This window comes from Mesitornis unicolor, unplaced genomic scaffold, assembly GCF_000695765.1.
Source record: "Mesitornis unicolor isolate BGI_N332 unplaced genomic scaffold, ASM69576v1 scaffold35988, whole genome shotgun sequence".
NCBI classification, from domain to species: domain Eukaryota; kingdom Metazoa; phylum Chordata; class Aves; order Mesitornithiformes; family Mesitornithidae; genus Mesitornis; species Mesitornis unicolor.
Genome location: NW_010204512.1, coordinates 34,570 through 55,288, shown reverse-complemented (window position 1 = coordinate 55,288; position 20,719 = coordinate 34,570). Strand labels below are relative to the sequence as shown.

Sequence of the window (20,719 nt, the reverse complement as noted above, 5' to 3'; positions counted from 1 at the left end):
CTTAGATAATTGCGGCTTTTGATTTCTCTATCATACAAAAATGCAGGTCCTCACCGTGGACTTAATGTACCTTGTAGCTTAAAAGCACAAACACTTTGCGACCATGTTTTGGAAGAGACTTGTAAAAAGGATGGTAAAGGTAAGATCTGGGCAGTAAAATGTGAACCTTTGATGATTTCGACAGATTTGGCAAGGTTTGCCTTTCTTGGACTTTGGTTCTGGTCATATATGAGTGTTGATGAATCTATGAGAAGAAAGGCTTTGTAGATCAAGAATGTCGTATTTCTTTTTATAGCAATTAATACTAAAAGCACGTAAGTCCTGCTAATCTGAAGTTCATGTGAACAGTAACATTTGGAAAAGGACAGCTAAGGCCTCTCTCCAGTACAGCCATCTGCAAGCGTGAACAGGTCCTGCTCTGCTCTCCTCGTCCTCAGCTGCAGTCCCAACTTTCCCTTCAGTGTTACCAGTTCCTGATTGAAGGAGATGGTCTTTGGCCACTGCTTCTTGCAGTTCTGGAAAATTCAGAAGCTAAAAACTAAGGTATTTGTTGCTACGGTTGTATTTGGTAGAGAAAGTGAAGTATGGTGTTTTCTGCTACGTGTCTCTTGGTGTATGGTGCTGTTAACAGCCAGTGGTGTCTGGAAATTGGGTAAAAGGCTTGTAAAGCTTCTGCTTTATGTTGTTTCATGATACGTCATGAGTTTCAAAGCTCAATATGAAATATTTGAAGCTTCTTCTTACAGTTGATGTTGTAGTACGATTAGGAAATTACACTTAATTGCATTTTACTTTTTTACTTTGCCCTTTTTCTTAAAGAATCTTCAGCTCATTGGCAAACAATTCGTCTTCAAAACACCCCTGAAATGCAAAACCAAACATGTTTTTGGGAGACATATATTGTTAGGCCTATTATAAAGACAAGATTGTGAGGGCCCAGACAGCTTTCCTCAGTGTGCAAATGCAATAAATTCTCTGGCAATCAAATTCTGTCTTTTCCATATGGTAGCCACCAGGGCAGCTTCTGCTTCGTGCTCAGCTTGGCATTTTAATCTGGGGATTTACATTGCATGATGAATAAGTGTAGCAAGATTTCCTCCATCATATATTTTAAATTATGTATTTTCAATTATTACATATATAATCAGTTATTGAATTCCTGTGGCAGGTCGAAGCTGTACAGGAAGATATAATCTGGCTCTTCATTCACTTTGTTTTGTCATTTGGTCGCGTAGAATTTACAAATCTCAACATCGCTTGTAGTTCAGGCAATCATATGGATACAGATAGGACAAAATTTTGTCACTGGCTGCATTTAAATCAGTCTGCTACGTTAGTAAAAATTGCATCCGAGGCTAGAAGTACCAGTGTGTACAGACTGACAAATTACATCTTCATCTGCTCACCCTAATTGTCTTCTAGTTGATTTGTCTGTACTGTGCTGCTCTGGCTAGAAGAACTTGTGTCCTAAGAGAATGCTGAAGTCAGGACTTCTAGGCCAAATAAAGGAGCATTAATTACTTAGAATTACTTAAAGCTGGAACTGTGCCTCTAATGGTAGCAATAATCGCTCAAAATTTGACAATGTAAAAAGTTCCCTTTAATTTGGCTGATCCTTGCTGTGGATTGTGTATCTGCTTGGTTCTCTGCTGTCTGGCCACAGTTTTAAATTGTTATAACCATTGTAAAATTACTTGGTAAATGAATTCTCTGTTCTTATTTGGAAAGGGTGCATTGTAGTTGTTGAATGTGTAGTTTATTTCCTTATTTCCTCTCACTGGAAAACAGCTCTGCTGTGTTTCTGTTGATTTTAAAGCAAGGTGGCTCTTGGCTCATCTCCCATCATTTTAAATAGCTTAGAAATGCACTTTGGTTTGAGCTTGGGGTTTTTTGTCTGTTTGTGTTTTTTTTTTTATTTTTCCCACCGAGTAAGGCAAAGTAACAAACGTTAAAATCTATTAGTATTTCTGCAAATCAGTGTCAGAAAAAACAATCATCAAGGAGATTTAAGTTGCAAAGTCAAGCATTCAGAAAATTAGAAAGCATAAGAATGGAAATTGTCTGTGTAATTTTAATTTTACTCCTTCACGTATATGTAGTACGATGCAACATCTAACTGTGTCATCAGTTCTGTATTTTCCACTGTGTGTAACTGATAAGTCATTAGTTCAGTGTTTCCCTTGCAGTTCTGCTGCTATTCTCATTTTCAGAATTTAGGTCTATAAAGTAGTACTAAAGCCAGAGAAATAACTTTGCTGTGTGGATTTGATCCTGCACATAAGAAGTAAGTAGAAACTTTCCTATTAATTTAATGTAGGAGCTAGTCATAGATGTTTCATCACAAATGTTCCCTTTAAAACACGTTTTAATGTTCTGATTCATTTACAGTCAAAATACTGAATTGATGTTACTTAATTTAAATCCAGTTTTGTTGACATAAAACTTTCCAGTGGCTTATTCTGGTTTAGCCTTTGGTTTCCTTTTATGTCTTCCTTTCTGTACAGCTGAATGAGCTGGTTATTTCTGTCCCTGCAAATAGGAATATTAGTTGTTTACAGTGATTCCAGTCATACAAGGACACAACTAAATGTCCTTGCCTTTGCAGGACAAGCTCATTTTAGCAGTGATTTATAATTACATTCTATTTTAAATTCTTCATAAGAACATACACAGTCAACAACTTAATGTGCTCAAAAAGAATTATTTTTTTTAATACTTTTTTTCCTACAAGGAGCAGGGAATACAAAACTAAATAAAACTAATTAGTAGGTGGTGGGGGAAGGGCAAAGCAAAACAGTGGTTTATCTTTCTTTGTCAAAACAAAGCTGAATAAGAAGCTTGTGCTACTAAGAAAGTTTGGCTGGTGTTACAGGCACAGAGGGAGAGCCCTTTGGTTAAAGACAGAAGAACAGTCATACAGTTGCTCTTACTGATTTTTTCCCCCTACATGCAGAAAATTTTTGGCATTCCCCAACAAAACCCACGAAAACACCTACGTTAAAAAGCTAAATAGGTTTCAAAATCGAATACTTAAAGGTCAAGAGATGCCACATGTATATAAATGGCCAGAAGAATTCAAATTCTGCCTCTCTGTGCCTCTGGCCTGGAGACTGAATGAAGGGAGATTGTGCTAGAAGCAAACGAGCAAAACCTCCTAAATTATGTGAGCACATAGTTAAAGATTACCAGTTACCCTTCTATTCATAGGAAGGCAGAATTACATTTCCTATTAGCTTTACTTATTCAGATTTTTATCAGTTTTGCTGCTAATTGCAGTATCATGTAGCCTTTTGCTGTGACAACTTAAGTCTATTCTCCCCATGGTTCTACGTGTATTTTATAAACTTGTAAGCCCTGGGATGCAGGATCTAACATCTCATTTGCTTATAAATAGCTAGACATAGCTAGAGCACTGTGAAAATCACTTGCTGTTGAGCTCCTTTGGACCCAAAGAAGGATGTTGACACTGCGTTTCCCTGTACTGCTCTAGAGGTACAGCGGGCTTTGGCAGCGTCCTCTGTGTCAGCCAGGCTTTCTTAAGCTCCATGAAATTGCCCAGTTCTGGTGCAGCGATGCTGCTTATGGAATTTGCCAAGTGAGCAACGGCGTTCAGCTGTGGAGCACTTTGAGACATGAGGCTGCAGGATCTCAGCTGCTTGGGATGCTCAGCACACAGCTTAATGCTTTCCTTGGCCCTGCTGCCCGTTTCCAGTCTGGGGCTGCTGAGAGTTGCAACTGTTTTGTCTACTTTCTGTGGACTTAATTTGACTAAACAAACTGTTTTAAAGCTGTTTTGGCATATTGAAAGCTTAAGCTACAGCCGTAGTGCTTCTCTGGTAGCATAGATACATGTAAGTAGTCTGTATGGATTTCACAAAAATAGTACTTGTTATTAGAAGCAGAAGCTCTTTCAGGATCGTGGACGTGACTGACCAGCACCCTGATTTACCTTGTTAAATAAGACCGGTATTTCCGTAAGCTGTCACAGATATATGTTAGCAGATAGCCACGGCGACAGCCAGGAAACCATGTATGGGCATCAAACACACCAGAGGGCAAGGATGACAGTCGGGAATGTAACCTCCTGAAGTTGCCTGGTTAAGGCAAGATGCCACCTGGCACAAATACTGGCTGCCATAAGGTTAAAAATAACAAATAGTATCCCTATTACATAAGGAAATCTTTTGTCCTTGTTTAATGGGCCACTATGGTATGTCAGAAAGAATAAATATGAAGCTTTTCTGGATTCTTACTTGTGGTGACTGTGGCAAAAACAGCTGAAAATACCAGAGTTGATTGTACACAGGGCCCTGTATACAAATGCCTGGTGATAAACAGGCAAAACCTGGGTGAAATTCCAGTGTCTTAAGTGTGCTCATTGGCAGCGTCAACCCAGTCCACTGCACTGGTGACATCTCAGCCCTGGGAAGGACTTCCAGTCCCTTTTTGTGATGATTGTGTTACTATAACACAAATACAAGGTATCTATGTATTCAGAGCAGCCTGTAGACTCTGGCTGGCTGCAGTCGGTTGGCCACGATCTGCTGCTTATTGCCATGAAACAGATAACGAAGCTGTTGAAGTGACTGTGGATGAAACTGAAACACCCCAGGAGTACAGTCTGTTTTCACCCCACCTTGCCTGCCTGCAGGTCACTTCCAATCCCACCTCCTTTGGCTTCTGTTAAAGAATTAATTAGGAATGATAGGAATGCTCAAGTTTTCCTTTGAGCCCTTCAAATAACCTTCTCCTCCTTCTGATCATGCTAAACGGAATGAATCTGCAGCCTGTGTCCAAGCCAAATTCTTCATTTCAGTGGCAGCTTTGAGGACTGCAGAAGGCAACACTTATTTCCAGTTAGCACAGCTCTGCCTGTAGCCATCATCTCTTTGTAGGCTGTGATGCCTTTCAGGTCAGTACAGCTGTTACTTGGTAACCCTTACCAAAATCTTTCGGAAGCTTCCAGTGCCTGTTGTAAGCAGAAGCATTCATCAGCAGATGGTCCTCATGGTTCCCTTCTAGGCCTCAGCTCTACCCACACCATCTCCATGCACCCAACGACCTGCTTCCGCTATCCTTCTTTTTGTGAAAAAGAGCTTTCTGGTGCTTGTCACTTCAGCTGTGATAGCACAAGGCATTGGGGATGTGGAGGTCTCAATATATCATGGTCTGTAAGAACTGAGTTATCCTTAAAATTCACCACAAATTTCTTCTCAAGGTGTCTCTGGATTTCCATCTCCAGTAGCTCTTCCTGGGGAGATTTCCTGTCAAGCAAATTCCAACCTTACATCTAGATATGTAGTATGCATTTGCTCAGATGAGATGATGCCAGTCTCATCACAGACTGTGTGTGACTCGTAGGAATCGGGGGAGATGGCAGAGATTATTTAAGCACTTTTAAAACTGCCTTAGATGACTGAAAAGAAACGTTCAGGCAGAAAGTCACCAATGCTCTGGTAACACCTGTGAGCATCTGCCTTTGGTTTGGGCAGGGAAACCTGTGGATGCTCTCCAGCACTCAGTGCCTGCATTTACCTCCCCTTGCTCCTGGATCCAGGCTTGCAGACAGTATCGCCTTCAGGAGGATTTTCTCTAGGCTGTCCCTTCATACAAGTGAGCCCTGACTGGCCAAATTACTGAGTCACTAATGAGAACACCCCACCCCTTGTACAGTTGGCTGTGGCGGTTTGAAGGGTAAACGGGGTGAAGGTACAGCCACGGTGAAATGCTGCTCTTAGAAATTGTCATCTCCTCACACAGTTTGTATAGGGCACACGCTTCAATCAGAGCTCTGTCGTCAGATATTTTTATTGTCAAAAAGAAGAAAAACTTTTAGATAATTTTAATTTCCAGTGGTTTTAATATGCTGTTTTATCTCAGAGATGGAAAGTCTGCAGTGAGCAGACGGTTGCATTATGAATATTGCACCAGCATCCTTCTCTCCTTCCTGTGCAAGCTCCTGAGCAGATTATAACTCACTTTAGCTGATACGTGGTAAAGTTCAGCTGAGTGAATTAGCAAAGAAGAGGAGGAAAACAGCTCATCAAAGTTAAGAAATGCAGAAGTTAACTTTTATTTTAAAATAGACCAGGTATAGGTGTTTGGATTCTGGGTCTGTGATATTTAAATAAAACTCATTCGAAAATGATCACCTGTGCAGCAGTGTGGCATGAAATAGCTCTCTGCACTTCATTATATCATATTACTTGTCTTTTGAACAGCCAAGACTGCCAACTGTAGAACACAAGATGTGGAAGGAAAACTACAGTGAACTTGACAATTATTTCCAGAGATTGGTTCAGTCCTAGAAATTATTCATTGGCTCTCTAAAAAAATCCAGGGGCTCTCCCTTTGTTTTCTGAATCCTTTTTTTATTATTTCAGCTGTCTTTGGACAAAGGGAGGAAAAAAAACCTGACCGCAGAGAGATCAGGAGTACATCTTTGACATTGTTTAATGAGAAAATACTGACTCTTGTTGGATTACCCCGCTAACGCAGAGCAGACAGAGTGTCTCAGACCACTTTTGTTTGGGTTTTTTTTGGGGGAGTCCCAGTAGAAGATGAAAGCGTGGCAGGTGAGTCTTGGTTTATGGTACAGGAGCATTACAGATGGTTGCTACTTCAAGAGAAGAACGAAGGGAATGTGACAAATGCGGTCCCTCTGCAAACAGCACGTCCCGCACGCGTTTCTGCTCTGCCTATGCCGATATTCCCCGTCCTTGTTAACCGAGCAGCGTTTCAGCCAGCAGAGTGTATCAGTCAACCTTTATTTGCATCATCGCTGCGGCTGTGGCTCTTCTGTACCTCATAAAATTGCTTTAATGGTCAAATTAAACTTTTGACCTGCTCTGCAGCTGCAAGTCATTGGTGTTTTGAGTTGTCTGCAGGAACGCTTCAGAGGATGCTCCGTGGGCTCCAGCGCTGGTCCTGGCAAAGGGCAACTGAACGCAGATAATGGAGAGTGCCAGCTTCAGACATTTCAGACAGGAAGCAAAATTTCACCATAACATTGAACTGTGTAAACGCTGAATGGAAATGGCAGCTACAGCATGCATGCCTTGATATCAGATGCCATATAAATTGCTGATACTTGTATTTTTTTTTTGAGCTGAAAGGTATTTCCAGTTCAGCCAGTTACAAGAAGATAATGATCAGTCCCACAAAACTTTTTGCTGCAGAGATTTGAAAATGACAAAATACCACATTCTGCTACTGCAGCCCCATGGATTAAAATGTGCTGTAGCACTTCAGAGTGCTTGTTTTTTTTAATATTTAGAAATGATAAAATAATTATCTTGGAGGAAGGAAGACAGATGTCTCAGCTGGCTTATCTAGAAAATCCTGCCATTTCTTTCAGACATGACCTTTACCTAGGTCATCTTATCTTTCTTGCAACTCAACTAGATCATTATAATGGGCACCAGCTTGACATACCCTTGAAATGGATTCAAAATCCGACCCAAGCTGTTTTGTGGATAGAAGAAAGTAAAATGCTTATAGTCCTGTTCTGATTGTCAGGATGCTAAGGCTATAATTCAAGTCATTAGGCTTAGTATATAAAGCCCTTCGTAATCCAAGTCTTAAGAATCTGAAAGGTCACTTGTGGTCCGATAATCCTGAATAGTAAATGTGAAGAGCTAGTGGTGACTGTCTTGATCCTAAAGCACCTCTTAAAATAAATGCTGGTCTCTGCCCCAAAAGCATATGCACGTTATTTCGGTGTGATCCAAGAGGCTGTGCAAAGAGTAAGCAGCTTGACTGTCACACAACGTGATGCAACACTGATTTTTTTTTGAAATTGTTTTAATAACTGTACTGAAGCAATAGGCAGGAGGATGCACAGGGTTTTAAAGGGACACTCTCCTATGGCTCCAGTGATCCAGTCTCTGCTGCAGACTGTTCATCACCAAGATCCCCCAGGTCCTCCCCAAAATCTGCCAGTGCAGCTGCTCATGTGAGTGAAATAAGCAAAGATGTCTTAGATGACAGGAACAGCAGGGCTTTGCTCACCCCCTGTTCCAGACAGCAGTGTCTGAGATCATTCATACAAGAGGGCATTCACACAAGTGACAGGGACAGTGGGTGTGAGGAGAGGGCAACATGTGGCCAGAGGTACAGCAGCTGGCATTAAGCAGGCGAGGGGCTGAGATGATCTGGCAGATCCCAGGTAACCATGGCTGTGACTGGCTTGTGGGGATCTGAAAGGCAGTGGCTTTGCAGAGCAGCCCAGAAAAAAGGGGGTTTGGTGCCGGGCTCGGCAGGATGCTGCATGGGAGAGAAGGACAAAAAGCAGTGAGACAGAACTGAAAGATGCATGCGTGGACTGATGAGATGATTTATGGGGCTGATTTCACATGAGATTTAGCACATGCGTTGCTATATCGCCATTACGGAGCTCAGTCCTTTACCCACCTCCTTGACATGTCAGAAAGATGCCAAAGGAGTCAAGAAATGGCGGACTGGGAGCAGTTCACTGTTCATGGGACCACTTGTGGTGTCCTCTTGGTTCCTGGTGCTCCTTTTCATCCGCGGTTTTGTCCCAAGGGCAGTTGTATGCCAGCTGGGAGGAGGGCTGGATGACTTTGCTTTTCCTCTTTAATATCTCCTTGCCTTTCAATTTGTTCAGTATTTGGAGTGATTTCATCTTTATATTGTATTTATTCAGTGGTGCTCTGGATATGGTTATTTTTGTGCCCTGAAGGGCCTACTTTTCCATTCCATATTAATATATAACTTCTATTAACATGAAGGCATGGTGCATGCATAAAGGAGCACTGAATAACCAAACTGTACTTAAATACCTGTGACCCCTTGGCATTTCTATATGGAATGGTTATTAATACTTTGTCCTTGCCGTGTTTCATCAGAGGATGCTGCCACACAAGGCATAGCTGGGGAGCTCTGATCATCCCTTTATTACAGAAGGGTAAGAGATTAAAAGATTTGCCAGCAACACAGAGCAATCAGTGGCTGTGCTGAAAATAGAAACCAGGCTCCTGGTTTCCATTCCCTAAATCTGGCCTCTAGACAACATGACTATATTAAATATGTAAATGCAAATATAGAAATTATTTCCTTTTTCAAACCTTCTCTGCTAACATTTTGTGTCCTTTTGACTCTGCTTCACAGAATAAGCTGGTAGCACTTGGATCAAAGACTCGGCAACCAGATGAGCTGTGCTCACTGGATATTGCAAAGGAAACCGGACTGAACCACCAAAACCTCAGAGTGACCAAAAAGCTCATGGCAGAAGGTGGGAGGAGGCTTGTGTGTATTTTGGGACAGAAAAGTATTCAGTAGCTGTAGGCTGCTGTTCAAAATAGTTTGATTACTGTATTTAAGGAAGCCAAAAGTGATACTGTTGTGACAGTCAGTCTCTGGGCCTTTGTATTCTAGAAAATACTCTCTCCTATAACGTACCACAGATACGACCTGGCAGCTTAAGGATGTGCAGGCATTTTAACTGTTTGGTTTGAAGTCTGCAAATGATGGGCAAATCAAACACAACTGAGGTTTGAAATACATAATCCGAAGGGAGCAGTGGATTGAGTCTCACTGAGGTACTGCACAGCTGCAGGGCCTCTTGCTCTTCAAGCCAGGGATGCTGGCAATACCATTAATGGTCTCATTCCTCTGGGTTTGTCCCAGCTTTATTTCTGTTCCCATATTGTTTCTCCATGCTGTAAACAGGCTTGATGATCAAAAACAATAAAAATAGCATGTGGATGCAACCCAGTCAAACAGCCAGAGTAAACTTCATGGGAGAAACTGAATTTAGAAATGCAGCCCTGAGTCATGCCAAAGAGAGCCCATGTTAAAAGCTTTTTTAAGAAGCAATTGGAAAGCAGTCTCTTTTTAAAGATACTTCCCTGTGCTCATTACAGGGCCATAACGCTGCTAATTAGGGCTAAATTCTGCCAGTGTCACTCTTGTAGATGTCTTTGTACAAGCAGGGTGTGAGATGCAGCTGCACTTGTTCAGAAATGCCCCGGTGACAGCAGTGCACAAATCACCATCGTGTCCAGCAAAACTGCGACCATGGCAGAGAGGGACCATAGAAACTAATGGTGAAACTCAGCTGATGTCAGAGGGAGAGGAGTTGGCCTTGGTGAGGTTGATGAATCTTCCTAGGACATCTCATCCCAGAGCTCAGCTCCTTCCAAATCCCATGCTACTTGGCAGAAGCCCAAAGTAAATGAGATTAAATTTAAACCATGGTGGGAAGCTGAGGCCATCCCCTGTTCTCTGGAGTTAGGAGGATCCTTGATCCAGCAGGTTCTGGAACCAAGTGGTGCTTCCTGCAGGTCGCTCCCCTGCCCACAGAGTGGGGACATGGTGGGGACATGGGAGGTGTGGGGTGACAGCCCGGCTAACCCTCACTGATGTGCTCAGCTTTGGCTGTGGGGCCAGTCAAGACCTGAGGTGAAGACCTAGGAATTTCATCTTACGGTGGTTTTTGAGATTACAGTGGGCTCTTCTTTATAAAAGGGAGAATACTGATGAATATCTGACAGTGATTTAGAAGGTGGATTTATTCTAACAACTACATTTACATTATCATAACTATAAAATTGCAATGCATAAGGTGTAGGGACTACTGGCTTCGCTTCCCATCATCTTCTTTTTCACTAAGACTTTGGAGCTCTGAGATTATTTTAATGGCTGGGGAAAGCCCATTCAGAAAAGATCTTTTGTGTCATCTTCATGCTCGTAGTTGATATGATAGGAAGAAAAAAGCAATTTTCATTAGCAGACCCATTGCCTTTTCCCTGTTTTGCGGGCTTAGGAGAGCAAAAGTTTCACTGATGAAGGCTGAACGTGATGCAATTTTCAATGCTCAGCCAGCAGCTTCTGAAATACATCCACGTTTTGTGAGGTTAATAACATTGTAGCTACCGATGTTGAATTTTTTACTGGTTGAAGACCGTATGGCTCTGACCTAATTAGGCTTTTACTGGCTGATGGTTTATGGAGCAAACCTGTAAGGATTTATTGCCTGATTCCTGAAGAATTGCTACCAAGAGGGAAGTGAAGCCGGTGGACGCTGCAATCCTTCTTCAAAATGGGCAAGCGCCTCGCTCGCTCACTGCAGGTCGGTAACTGTCCACGCTGTTAACCTGTGGATAATGCTGCTGCATTGTAACTTAGAATTGCTGATTGGATTAAATATTAATCTGTAACCTGAAAAGGAGCGCGGTGCCCCTGTGGCAGGTGATGCATTGCAGGGATATGTTAGCATCTCTGAGCCCCGCAATTTGCAAATCCCTCAAATGCTTCCAGGGGAGGCCTGGGTTTGTTTAAAAGGGCTCCTGACCAGGTGGAGATGAGCTCGATGCTCAGTGTTGCCACTGCTGAGACTGCAGGTTGAAAACCACAGGATGGATTTTACAACTGCGAGTCATGTTTCAAGTGCTCCATGGGTGATAATATATCCAAATTGTGATAGATTGAGTTACTTTATTATCTGCTGGGGGCACATTTACTTGTGTTACCCTTTTTGGTACGCCTGATCGTGATGACTGCGATTCTGCTCTTGTTTCTGTCACTGTCTCATGTGGCCTTTGAACTAACTTTCTCTTTTTGATTGGATTTTCCTTTTCTAAACCAGGGATAATGGCAATTCTGTTGCTGGAGTGCACTTCATGTTGAAGTGAAAGGTAAAGTGCAGCTGCTGGAGAGCGGGTGGCACCCCTGAAATGAGTGGTGGACCCTGGGAACCGAGAATGGAGTAGAAATACGATGAGTTTTTTAAAGACAATATACACAGGACTGGAGAAGCTTGTATTTCACTTAACACCGTTAAAGCACTTTAACCTTCCTTTGACAAATCCCTGGCCTGCAGCTCTGGGGAGAAAACCCCAAACCCAGTAAGAGACAGTGCTCCTGAGCTCTGTCAGGAGACACAAGTTCACGACAGACAGCTCCAGCCTAGAAGACAAAGCTTGTACATGGATTAACGACTTAAAGGTGCTTGCTGGTTTCAGGGCCAGCATTTTGGCTGTGCAAGGCAAGGGGGGTTTGGGTGGAGGGGTTTGGGCCACAGCTTGGTCGGGGCTGCACTGGCTTCACTGCCGGAGGCTGCCACGGCTGTTGGCACATGTTAATCAGCTGAAGAGAAAGGTCCAAGGCCGCTTGTGCTGCTTCAAAGGGCTGTTCAGGGTAACATTTAAAACACAGCTCGCAAGAAAAATAAATGGAGAGGGGGTTAGTTTTTTCGTGTGGCAGCCTGCAAGCTGCAGAGCAGAGAAAGGGCTGTTGAGGCCACCCATGATGGGGGCTGCCGGCTTCATCAGCACATGGGCCCTGCAGCCTCCCGCTGATCCCACCGGCTTCCAGGGCACAGGTACCTGATACTCCACTGCTTGGTTGAGGGGTTTGTGTGGAGATGTGGGGAAGAGCCCATTTGCGGGCAGAGCAGAAAAGAGAGAAGGAATGGTGTTTTCGAGGTCGTAACCTGAAAAATCCAACCTGGAGACCTGACCTTTTTATCTTGGTGAGGTTGGCTTTCGTTTGGTGTGTAGCAATGCGGGACTGTGGAGCTGGGAGGCTTTGATTTCATGTTTGCTTTGGAAGCACTGCTGATCCCAGGCTCTGCTGATGCCAGGAAGGCAGCGGTGGGGTGAGGATGCGTCCCAGGCTGGTATGGGGTGATGTGGGCAGTGGAGGTAGCCGTTCCCACAATGCTGGGGATGGAAACGTGGCTTTGCCATGCAGGCTCAGCTGTGCAGAGCTTTCTGTGCAGGTAGAGCAGGGCTGCCCACGGGTGCCGTCAGGGAGCACATCTTCACAGAGAAAAAGGAGGAGGAGAAGCTGAAATCTTCATGCAGAAAGAGGAGTGACAAAGTATTTCTCTTAAACATGTTGTGCATAATTAAACACCAGCTAAAACTTGAGATTGAAGCTTCAAGGGTCAGAGGCTGAGCAGATGGGACGAGAACGCCAGAGGAGGATTTAAAAAGCACAGCAAATCCCACTTTAAATGTGCTGCAACTGGGTTTGCCAGCGGTGCTGGGGAAGGAGGAGCCCGGTGTCATGGCGAAGAGCAAACCCTGAAGACTCAGAAAGGAGTAAAAGAGTTTCTGCCCAGCTGGCCCCCAGAGAGATGAAATGTCTCAGCCCAGTGCTCATCAGGTAAAGAACAGGAGGACACATCCCGAAATGATGGGTGTCATGGTCTGGACTCTACCATGTGCCTGTTGCTGGCTCCAAGGGCAGATGCAGGGAAGGAGACCTTGGTTTCTGCTCTCCAGTCCTCTCTGTCCGAGAGTGGCTGATCTGGAAGGGCTTGATCTCCAAGTAATTATACATAGCCCAAGGAATTGCTTTCTTTGACAACTACAAACCCATGGGTGGTTTGGTCCTGGGGCACACTATGTAGGGGCTTTTCTTTCTGCGCTTCCCTTTCTGTAATTCCTCCTGACTTGTGACATGACCCTGCCCTGGTCAGGGAAGTTTGGTTTGTTTCAAAGAGATCATTCACTCCTAGATAAAGATTAATTTTAGTTTTAATTTTTAACTTAAATCTCTCAGGTGAAAATGTTTTTTGCGGGCCATCTGAGGTGCTGTTATCTTTGCCTTGTTCACAGGTTGCTTCACCCAGCAGGTAATGAGTAACCCTCCCTCCCCAGGGCTGGCAGGGGCCGGCTGATTGCTTCCTCGCTCCCTGCTCGTTGGGAATCATAAAGACATTTTTAGTGTCAGAGTGACATCTCTCTGCCTCTTGTTTTTGGCAATTTTTATGGTGTGAGATGATGCTGTTCCTACACCATGTCCTGCTTACCTGCTTCCTGCATGGACCCCAAAAGACCCCCCAGAAATTATTATAGCAAAAGGGCAGGAGCTGAGTCAGCCCTTGAGAGCACAACGGCTGCATTCACAGCCCAGCCGCGGCACTCGCTCTGGGGCCGTCCCGGAGCATGGCCCTCCTCAAAGCCACACAGACAAGTGATTGTCCAGGCAAGGATGCAAACACGCACATCCAGACGCCCAGTCTCCTGCTCTTACCACAGACACTGTTGTTTGTAGCACAAGTGGGTTTGGGATGGGTGGAGGGTTCCCGAGTGGTGCGTGGTTTGAGAGAGGACTGGGTATGAGCTGAGATCACACCCTCTCCAGTCTGTCCACGGCCTGAGATGGATGGGAGAGTCCAGGTTTGAATGCGCATTGTGTTGAAGTGTGAACCTTGCTGCACCTTGGAACAGTCCCAAAGCATCCTCAAGGCTGACACCATCTCATATCACAGCGTGGAGTGGTACGAAACCCTTCTGATCTCAAAGGGCTCAAAAAAAAAGATACCAAATGCTGCTTTCCTACCTATGGGACCATGGCACCGTTTGTGAGATCGGGGTGATTTCACAGAGGTGATGTGTGTTTCCACTGATGTCTCTGACAAGTCTCACTCTGTTACATGCTGCCAGAAACCAGTGGGAACAGCAGATTTTTAATGAAGACTTCCACATTCATATTGATTCAACAATCCATCTCTCCAAGATGTGATCTTTGTATTCCTTTTGTTGTGTATCAAGTGAAAGTGGCACCAGTTAACACTGGCTGGGGAGCAGGAAGAAATGCCCCTCACTAACAGAAGGAGCATGAGACTGAATTACAACTTTGGAGTTTGCAGCAGAATTAGTTTTTCACCAGCCTCTGATGGAGAAAAGGACAAGAGGAGGTCAGAAACTCTGCATTTTATTGAGCTTTCTGTAATGAAGCCCACAGTAAGGAAGGGTGAGAACTGTAAAAGTGCTTTGTTAGGTGTTTTACACTGGGCTGGCGAATCATTCAATCATTCAAGCCAGGCTATAGGGTCACCCAACGTAAGGAGGAGCAGCTTTCTGTCTGCACACCCTATAGGCCTTTAGGACAGCCCAGATTCAAAGCATCAATAAATAGGAAGAGTGCAGAGATAAGAGACAGAGCTCCCAGTCTGCAGAGACGACAGATGGGTCTCGATGTTTTTGAATGTGAAGATTGCCCCATGCACTTTCCCATCACTGGGAGAAGAAGCTTCACTGCAAGGACAGAAGAAGGTGGAGGAGAGAAGATGCTGTCCCGGCTTCACCTATGGCCTGGAGCAAGGCTTGTCGCCTGCAGGACCTGCTTCTGCCTCACTGTTCCATGGGATGAGCAATGCTTGTCTACCTGAGGGTTTATTTTGGGATCAGCATTTGTAAGGTGAAAAGCTAGGAGGCAGAAAGTAAAGAGCTGTCTGTGTTCAGAGAAGAGGAGAGATGAAGAAGGTGGAAGAGAGGGATGAAGAGGAAATCTTAAGAGAAATTTCATGCCTAATAATAAAGCAGATAAGGGACTCCCAGGTGCTGGGAAATTATTGCAGGCAGAAGCATCTGAGCTTGGCTTTGGAAATGAAGCAAACCTGCCCCGCTGCACTCGGCAGGGAGCCCGAAAGCCTACAAAAGCCTCCACGAGTTGTGCTTGGACTTTGCTGTTTGCAGACATCAATTCCAATTTTTGTGGAGAGCTGGGGATGGAGAAAAAGGTTGTGCAAAGTGCAGCAAAACCCCCGGCATCGTTTGCTCTGAATAAAGGTAATGGGAGCGTTCCAATAAAGGTGTCTCAGTGGCTTTCCAGAAAGCTCCACCACAACATGGCAGCCCTCACACCCCTCATCATCTGTGGTGTGTGTGCATTGCTTTTATCAGCTGCACTCTATGTTTTAAAAGTTTTTAAGCAGTCAGCTTTAAATTTGCCTCCCGGTCCGCTTCCTCTTCCGCTCATCGGCAACCTGCATTTGCTGGACATCAGAAGGCAAGACAAGTCACTGATGAAGGTAAGAACAAGCATCCTTGCTTTCCAGGGTGTTGAATGTCATCATTTACCTATTCAAAATTCCCCTCTGGTGACAGTTCTGAGGTGATTTTCAGTGCCAAATGTGTTTTTAAAAACTGTGATTTAAAGTAAAAACTTTAAAGAAAGGCCAACGAGGCTGTTAAATCCCAACTCTGCAGAGGCTGATGTTAACTATGACCAGTGCGTACATGACAACTACTCACACATTGAAAACTATGAGTATCTGCATCAGGTCAGACTGATGGACCTAAATTTTGGCATCTTCCTTGTGTTGTGAAATACTTTAAAATATTTTGAGTGTCCACATAGCCAAATTGAAAGATGGATGTTTAACTGTGGTTGCCAAAATAGCTTGTATTTCTTATTCATGTTGCCAATTTTTCATGAGAATGGGAATTAACATAGCACAGCCTGAAGAACGGATGTAGGAGAAATTATCTGAAATGGTGAATAACTTGGACTTACACAAGACAAGGATCTCTGTAGGAATCACAGTTACATTACATCTGTCGCCCAGGAAAAAAAGGGGGAAATTTTTAAGGTATTAGCAAACAAATTACCTGGAGTAGAAAATCCTCCCCAAAAGGAGAATCTCTAAAGGATTTCCCCATGAAAGTTGCACAGGAGATGATACAGCAACTGAGACATTATGTTGAACAAATGATTGAAATCGGTGTCCTAGTGACACAGTGAAATAGTGCAAACTATTGTTTTCACAATTCAACAAGTGTGGCTGTATTGCCAAAGCACTGATTGGCCTCTGCCTGGACAGCTCTGGAGCCACCCCAGCAGTACACACTGCTGATTTTCCTCTCCTTCCAGATTTCAGAGAAATATGGCCCTGTGTTCACCGTCCATCTGGGGTTTCAGAAGGTGGTGGTGCTGACTGGCTACGAGGCAGTAAAGGATGCCCTTCTGCACACGACGGATGTGTTTGAGGACAGACCAGCTATACCCATCTTCTATCACATCCAACACGGGAACGGTACTGGCAGGTTGAAAAGATAAGGAAGTGCTTGCTGTGCTGTTTCTCAAATGTGTTGTTTCAATAGCAACAGTATTTAAGAGTCCTGATGTGTGTCCTTATCTCAAGGATTTCAATAGCAACAGTATTTAAGAGTCCTGATCTCAAGGGCTGCATTTTGTGGGGCTTGGGGGCAGTTGTTCATTTTCTGAAGAAAAATATGGATCTTCTTATTTGCCTTATCAGTTTTCACTTTTAGTGGCATTTGGGTCACATTTCAAGGTTGGTTTTTTTTTCAGTGCAGAGGGAAGGAAATTATTTTTCACAATGTGAAGGCTGAGGTTCTTATGCAATCTTTTCTACAGTTACTGGGAGTTCAGACAAAGCGTGGATCACGCATGACTCACGATAAAGGCTGCAAGAACTGGCAAGAGTGCAATAGCACGGGCTGTTTGTACCTCAAACAATTACTTCTGTAAACAGATTGTTGGCATGTTTCTGAATCGCATGTTAAAAAGTGATACATTGCCCAAGACTAGACATTGAAAAACAATGAAGGGAATAATCCAGGGCTGAAAGGAAAAGATTTGATGACCTAATATGTATATAATGTATACAGCATGTGGGAGTTTTTTTTAATCTTGTTTTTAAGAGTGAGGCCCAGTGTGAGGAAGGGTACACTGCGCTGCTTTCCCAACCCCTATATGAAGATGTAGACTATGTTCAGCCCTGGGACCCCTCCTGGGAAGGGAGAACTTCTGGATTGTACCCAAACAGCTCTGTGCCCTCTTGACTGAGCACCTTTTTTGGCTGATGTGTTGGTGTTCCCCAGCTGTAAGCAAAGGTGCCTCCCTGCACCCCTCCTTGATCCTCTGCACAGGATGCAATTCCTCCTCTAAAATGAAAGTTGTTCAGTGAAATCGTTTGTCCTGTTCATGGCAGGGCCAGAGCGGTGTTACCTGCTCCTGGCCTTGCTCTCTGAAACTGCCCAGTCATTTTTCTAAGGAAAAACAAGTCAGCCTGAGACAAATACCATGCATAGAGCTTTTTACCATGTATGGCTGCAAACACGCCAAACCCAGAGCTTTGGTGTGAGCAGCACCCGACTTAAAATATTGCCTCCTGCCCTCCTGAACCTATCTGGGGTGGTACTTTCCCAAGGCAGCCCCACAGAGCCCCCAGTCCCTTCCTAAGCAGGCTCTTCCAGGTTGCAAAATATCTGTGCATTTGGTGTTTCTGAGAAAATCCTGCACCGCCTTTGCAAACAGCGCATGAAATCCTTCAATTCCTCCGTAGGTGTGTTCTTTTCTTCCCAAGAGATCTGGAAGACGACGCGACGGTTCACCATAGCCACCATGAGGGATCTCGGCATGGGAAAGCGTCTTGGAGAAGAAAGGATGTGTGAGGAGCTTCAATTTCTCATTGAGTTGATCAAATCCTTCAAAGGTGAGCTGAAGATGGCATTGGATGTTTCATGCTGCTTTACAAAGCCACTGTGAAGGCCTCTGGGTTGCTCCAGAAATGACCAATGCAGTTACGAATTTGTTCATTTCTAGGTGGACCTTTCCGATTACGATTTTTGAACATGGCTCCCACCAACATCACCTTTGCTATTCTCTTTGGAAGAAGGTTTGATTATGAAGACCCAACATATCTCACTCTGTTAAGGCTCATAGATGAAGTTATGCACCTCCTTGGTTCTCCATTCTTGCATGTAAGTTACCTTTTCTTCTGGTTTTTTTATGGGCTTTTTTGGTTGGTTTTTGTCATTTTTTTCAAGCAGTATCCAGAATAAAAGACGAAATGCCAGCATGTTCTACTCCCTAGTATTTCTGGTCCAAACAAGGCTCAGATGGAAGAAACAGGAGGAAATCAGGTCACCTTTCGAAGGCACGGCCAGAGTTTCCTTCTCTAAAACCACACCTGTGATAAAACTATTGAAATAATGACTTTATTTGTGGAGAATACAAAGAAAAATACCCAAGTTCGTTCCAGTTATTTTCTGCTGGATTCTGTATGAACAACCCAAAAGTAAACTCTTACCTTAGGGACAACTGCACGTGCATTTGAGGGTTACTAAATGTTTGTCTCTTGATACAGTTCAAGAAAGTACTGAAGTTAAAGCTGCTAAAAAAATTATACTGATGAATTTATTACCTGAATGAGAAGTATTTATAATAAAAAAGATGGGCAACATCCTTTTTCTTTAAATCTCTATGGCAGGTTTAGCTTTTGCAGAAAACAGCAGCAAGTAGTTAGCAATAGCAAGAGATTTGTGAATCTTCTTCTGCTGCCAGTTTATTTTTAACATTGAGAAATGGTGTAAATAACCCCCCTGCCCATAAAATGCATCTGTTTATTGTGCTGTGAAATTTAACGATGCTGAGAACTGAGTGTAATTGATTTATAATTCATGTGAAAGTTAAAAATGATGATCTAACAACTTTAAAACATAAGTATTTTGGCTCGCTAAACATTTGGAGTTTTCTTTGCTAAAAAGCAATGCTTTATCTTTTTGCTTTATTACCTCTTTAAAAATGCAATTTCATTGTTTCATGCATTTACTATCACTTTCCCTTAATTGTATTATTGTTTTAATTAGTGTTTATAGGCTCTGTCTAGACAAGTCTGATAGGCTCCATTCATTTCTGTAGAGAATTTTTAATAAGAGGAGGCATTTTACACTACAATCTTTTAGTTACCAAAAAGAAGATACTGCAATCACATGTCATTTGGTTCCTCATGAAAATGGTTTCTCCATTATGATACTTGAATTTTACAAGGTGATGGGTGAATTTAATTTTTTAATCTGATTTTTCCTTTTTAGTTATTTAATTTCTACCCATTCCTTGGATTTCTCCTCAAACCTCACAAGATGATACTGAAAAAAGTAGAAGAGGTGTGTGTGATCTTAAGGAAATCCATCAAGGAAAGCAAAGAAAATATTAATGAAAACAACGTGAGGAGCTACATTGACGCATTGGTATTCAAACAAGAGGTATTTTAACAATATGATGATTCCCAGTGTGGTATCTGACACAGAGATGCTCTGTGTTGCTTGGCTAATGAACATGCTCTACTACGGTCTTTATGAAAATATTTAAGTTTTGAGTAAACATCCTTCTGCTTTAATATGTTAAATACTGCAGGAAAAGCAAGAAATAATTAACTAGGCCCTATTGCATGAATGTCTAAAACTTGTCCTCAGGTTTCAGCTACAGCCCCTTCCTTGCCAGAGGGTAAACGGGATAATGTAATTTTTCCAACACTCTCCAGGCAGATGCATCCCTCCCTGCGGCCATGGGAAGTCAACGGATTCCCAGTTGCAGAGATGCAGAAGTTCCCACTGCATTCGTGCAGGCACATCACCGGATTTACCAGTAGGAATGATAGCATGGGAGTAGAGCAAGGAAGGATCAGTCTCTGTGTTCCCTTTTTCTCCACGTGTTTGCAAGGTGTTGCCCATGAGCAGCACGAAGCAGGGATGGTGCAGTTGATGTGCCAGTGGTGTCCTGGGCCTTTTGTGCTTTTCCTACAGCTCCTAGAGGAACCTGGCACACACCCAGATGAATCCCAGCTCCCAGGCTTGGGAAGGCACAGTCCTGCAGCTCTCATCCATCTTCCAGCTTCTCAGGATCCACAGACAGGGGATGGAAGTGCACATGACCACTGCCCAGAGCAGATCAACATCATGCGATGTTGTAAAGTCAATGAATTAGTTCAGTTAGTTCATTTTAGGGGACAAGATCTCAAGTGTGAAAGTATTTCTGCTGAAAATTGAAGCATTTCTGTACTCAGATGTCAGTGTGGTGCATCTTCGCACATGTAGTTCACATGGATTGCACTGTAATGTCTCTGCAGACTACGTTACCTGTCCTAGTTCTGTCCTCCCATGCTAACAACAGTGTGTTTGGGTTTTTCTTATTTCCCTAAAGGAGCAAAATAAAA

The 20,719-nt window shown here is 43.4% G+C and overlaps 1 protein-coding gene across 1 annotated transcript in view; it reads left to right on the top strand.

Moving 5' to 3' along the window:
* Positions 1-15,604: 15,604 nt before the first annotated feature.
* Positions 15,605-20,719, top strand: part of LOC104545854 (cytochrome P450 2W1-like) — a 7,225-nt gene continuing 2,110 nt past the window's right edge. The window contains 6 exon segments of the mRNA XM_010191086.1: positions 15,605-15,787; positions 16,630-16,792; positions 18,068-18,217; positions 18,328-18,485; positions 19,599-19,769; positions 20,707-20,719. The exon segment at positions 20,707-20,719 is cut by the window's right edge and continues 153 nt beyond it. Coding sequence (XP_010189388.1) covers positions 15,605-15,787; positions 16,630-16,792; positions 18,068-18,217; positions 18,328-18,485; positions 19,599-19,769; positions 20,707-20,719 — 838 coding nt within the window.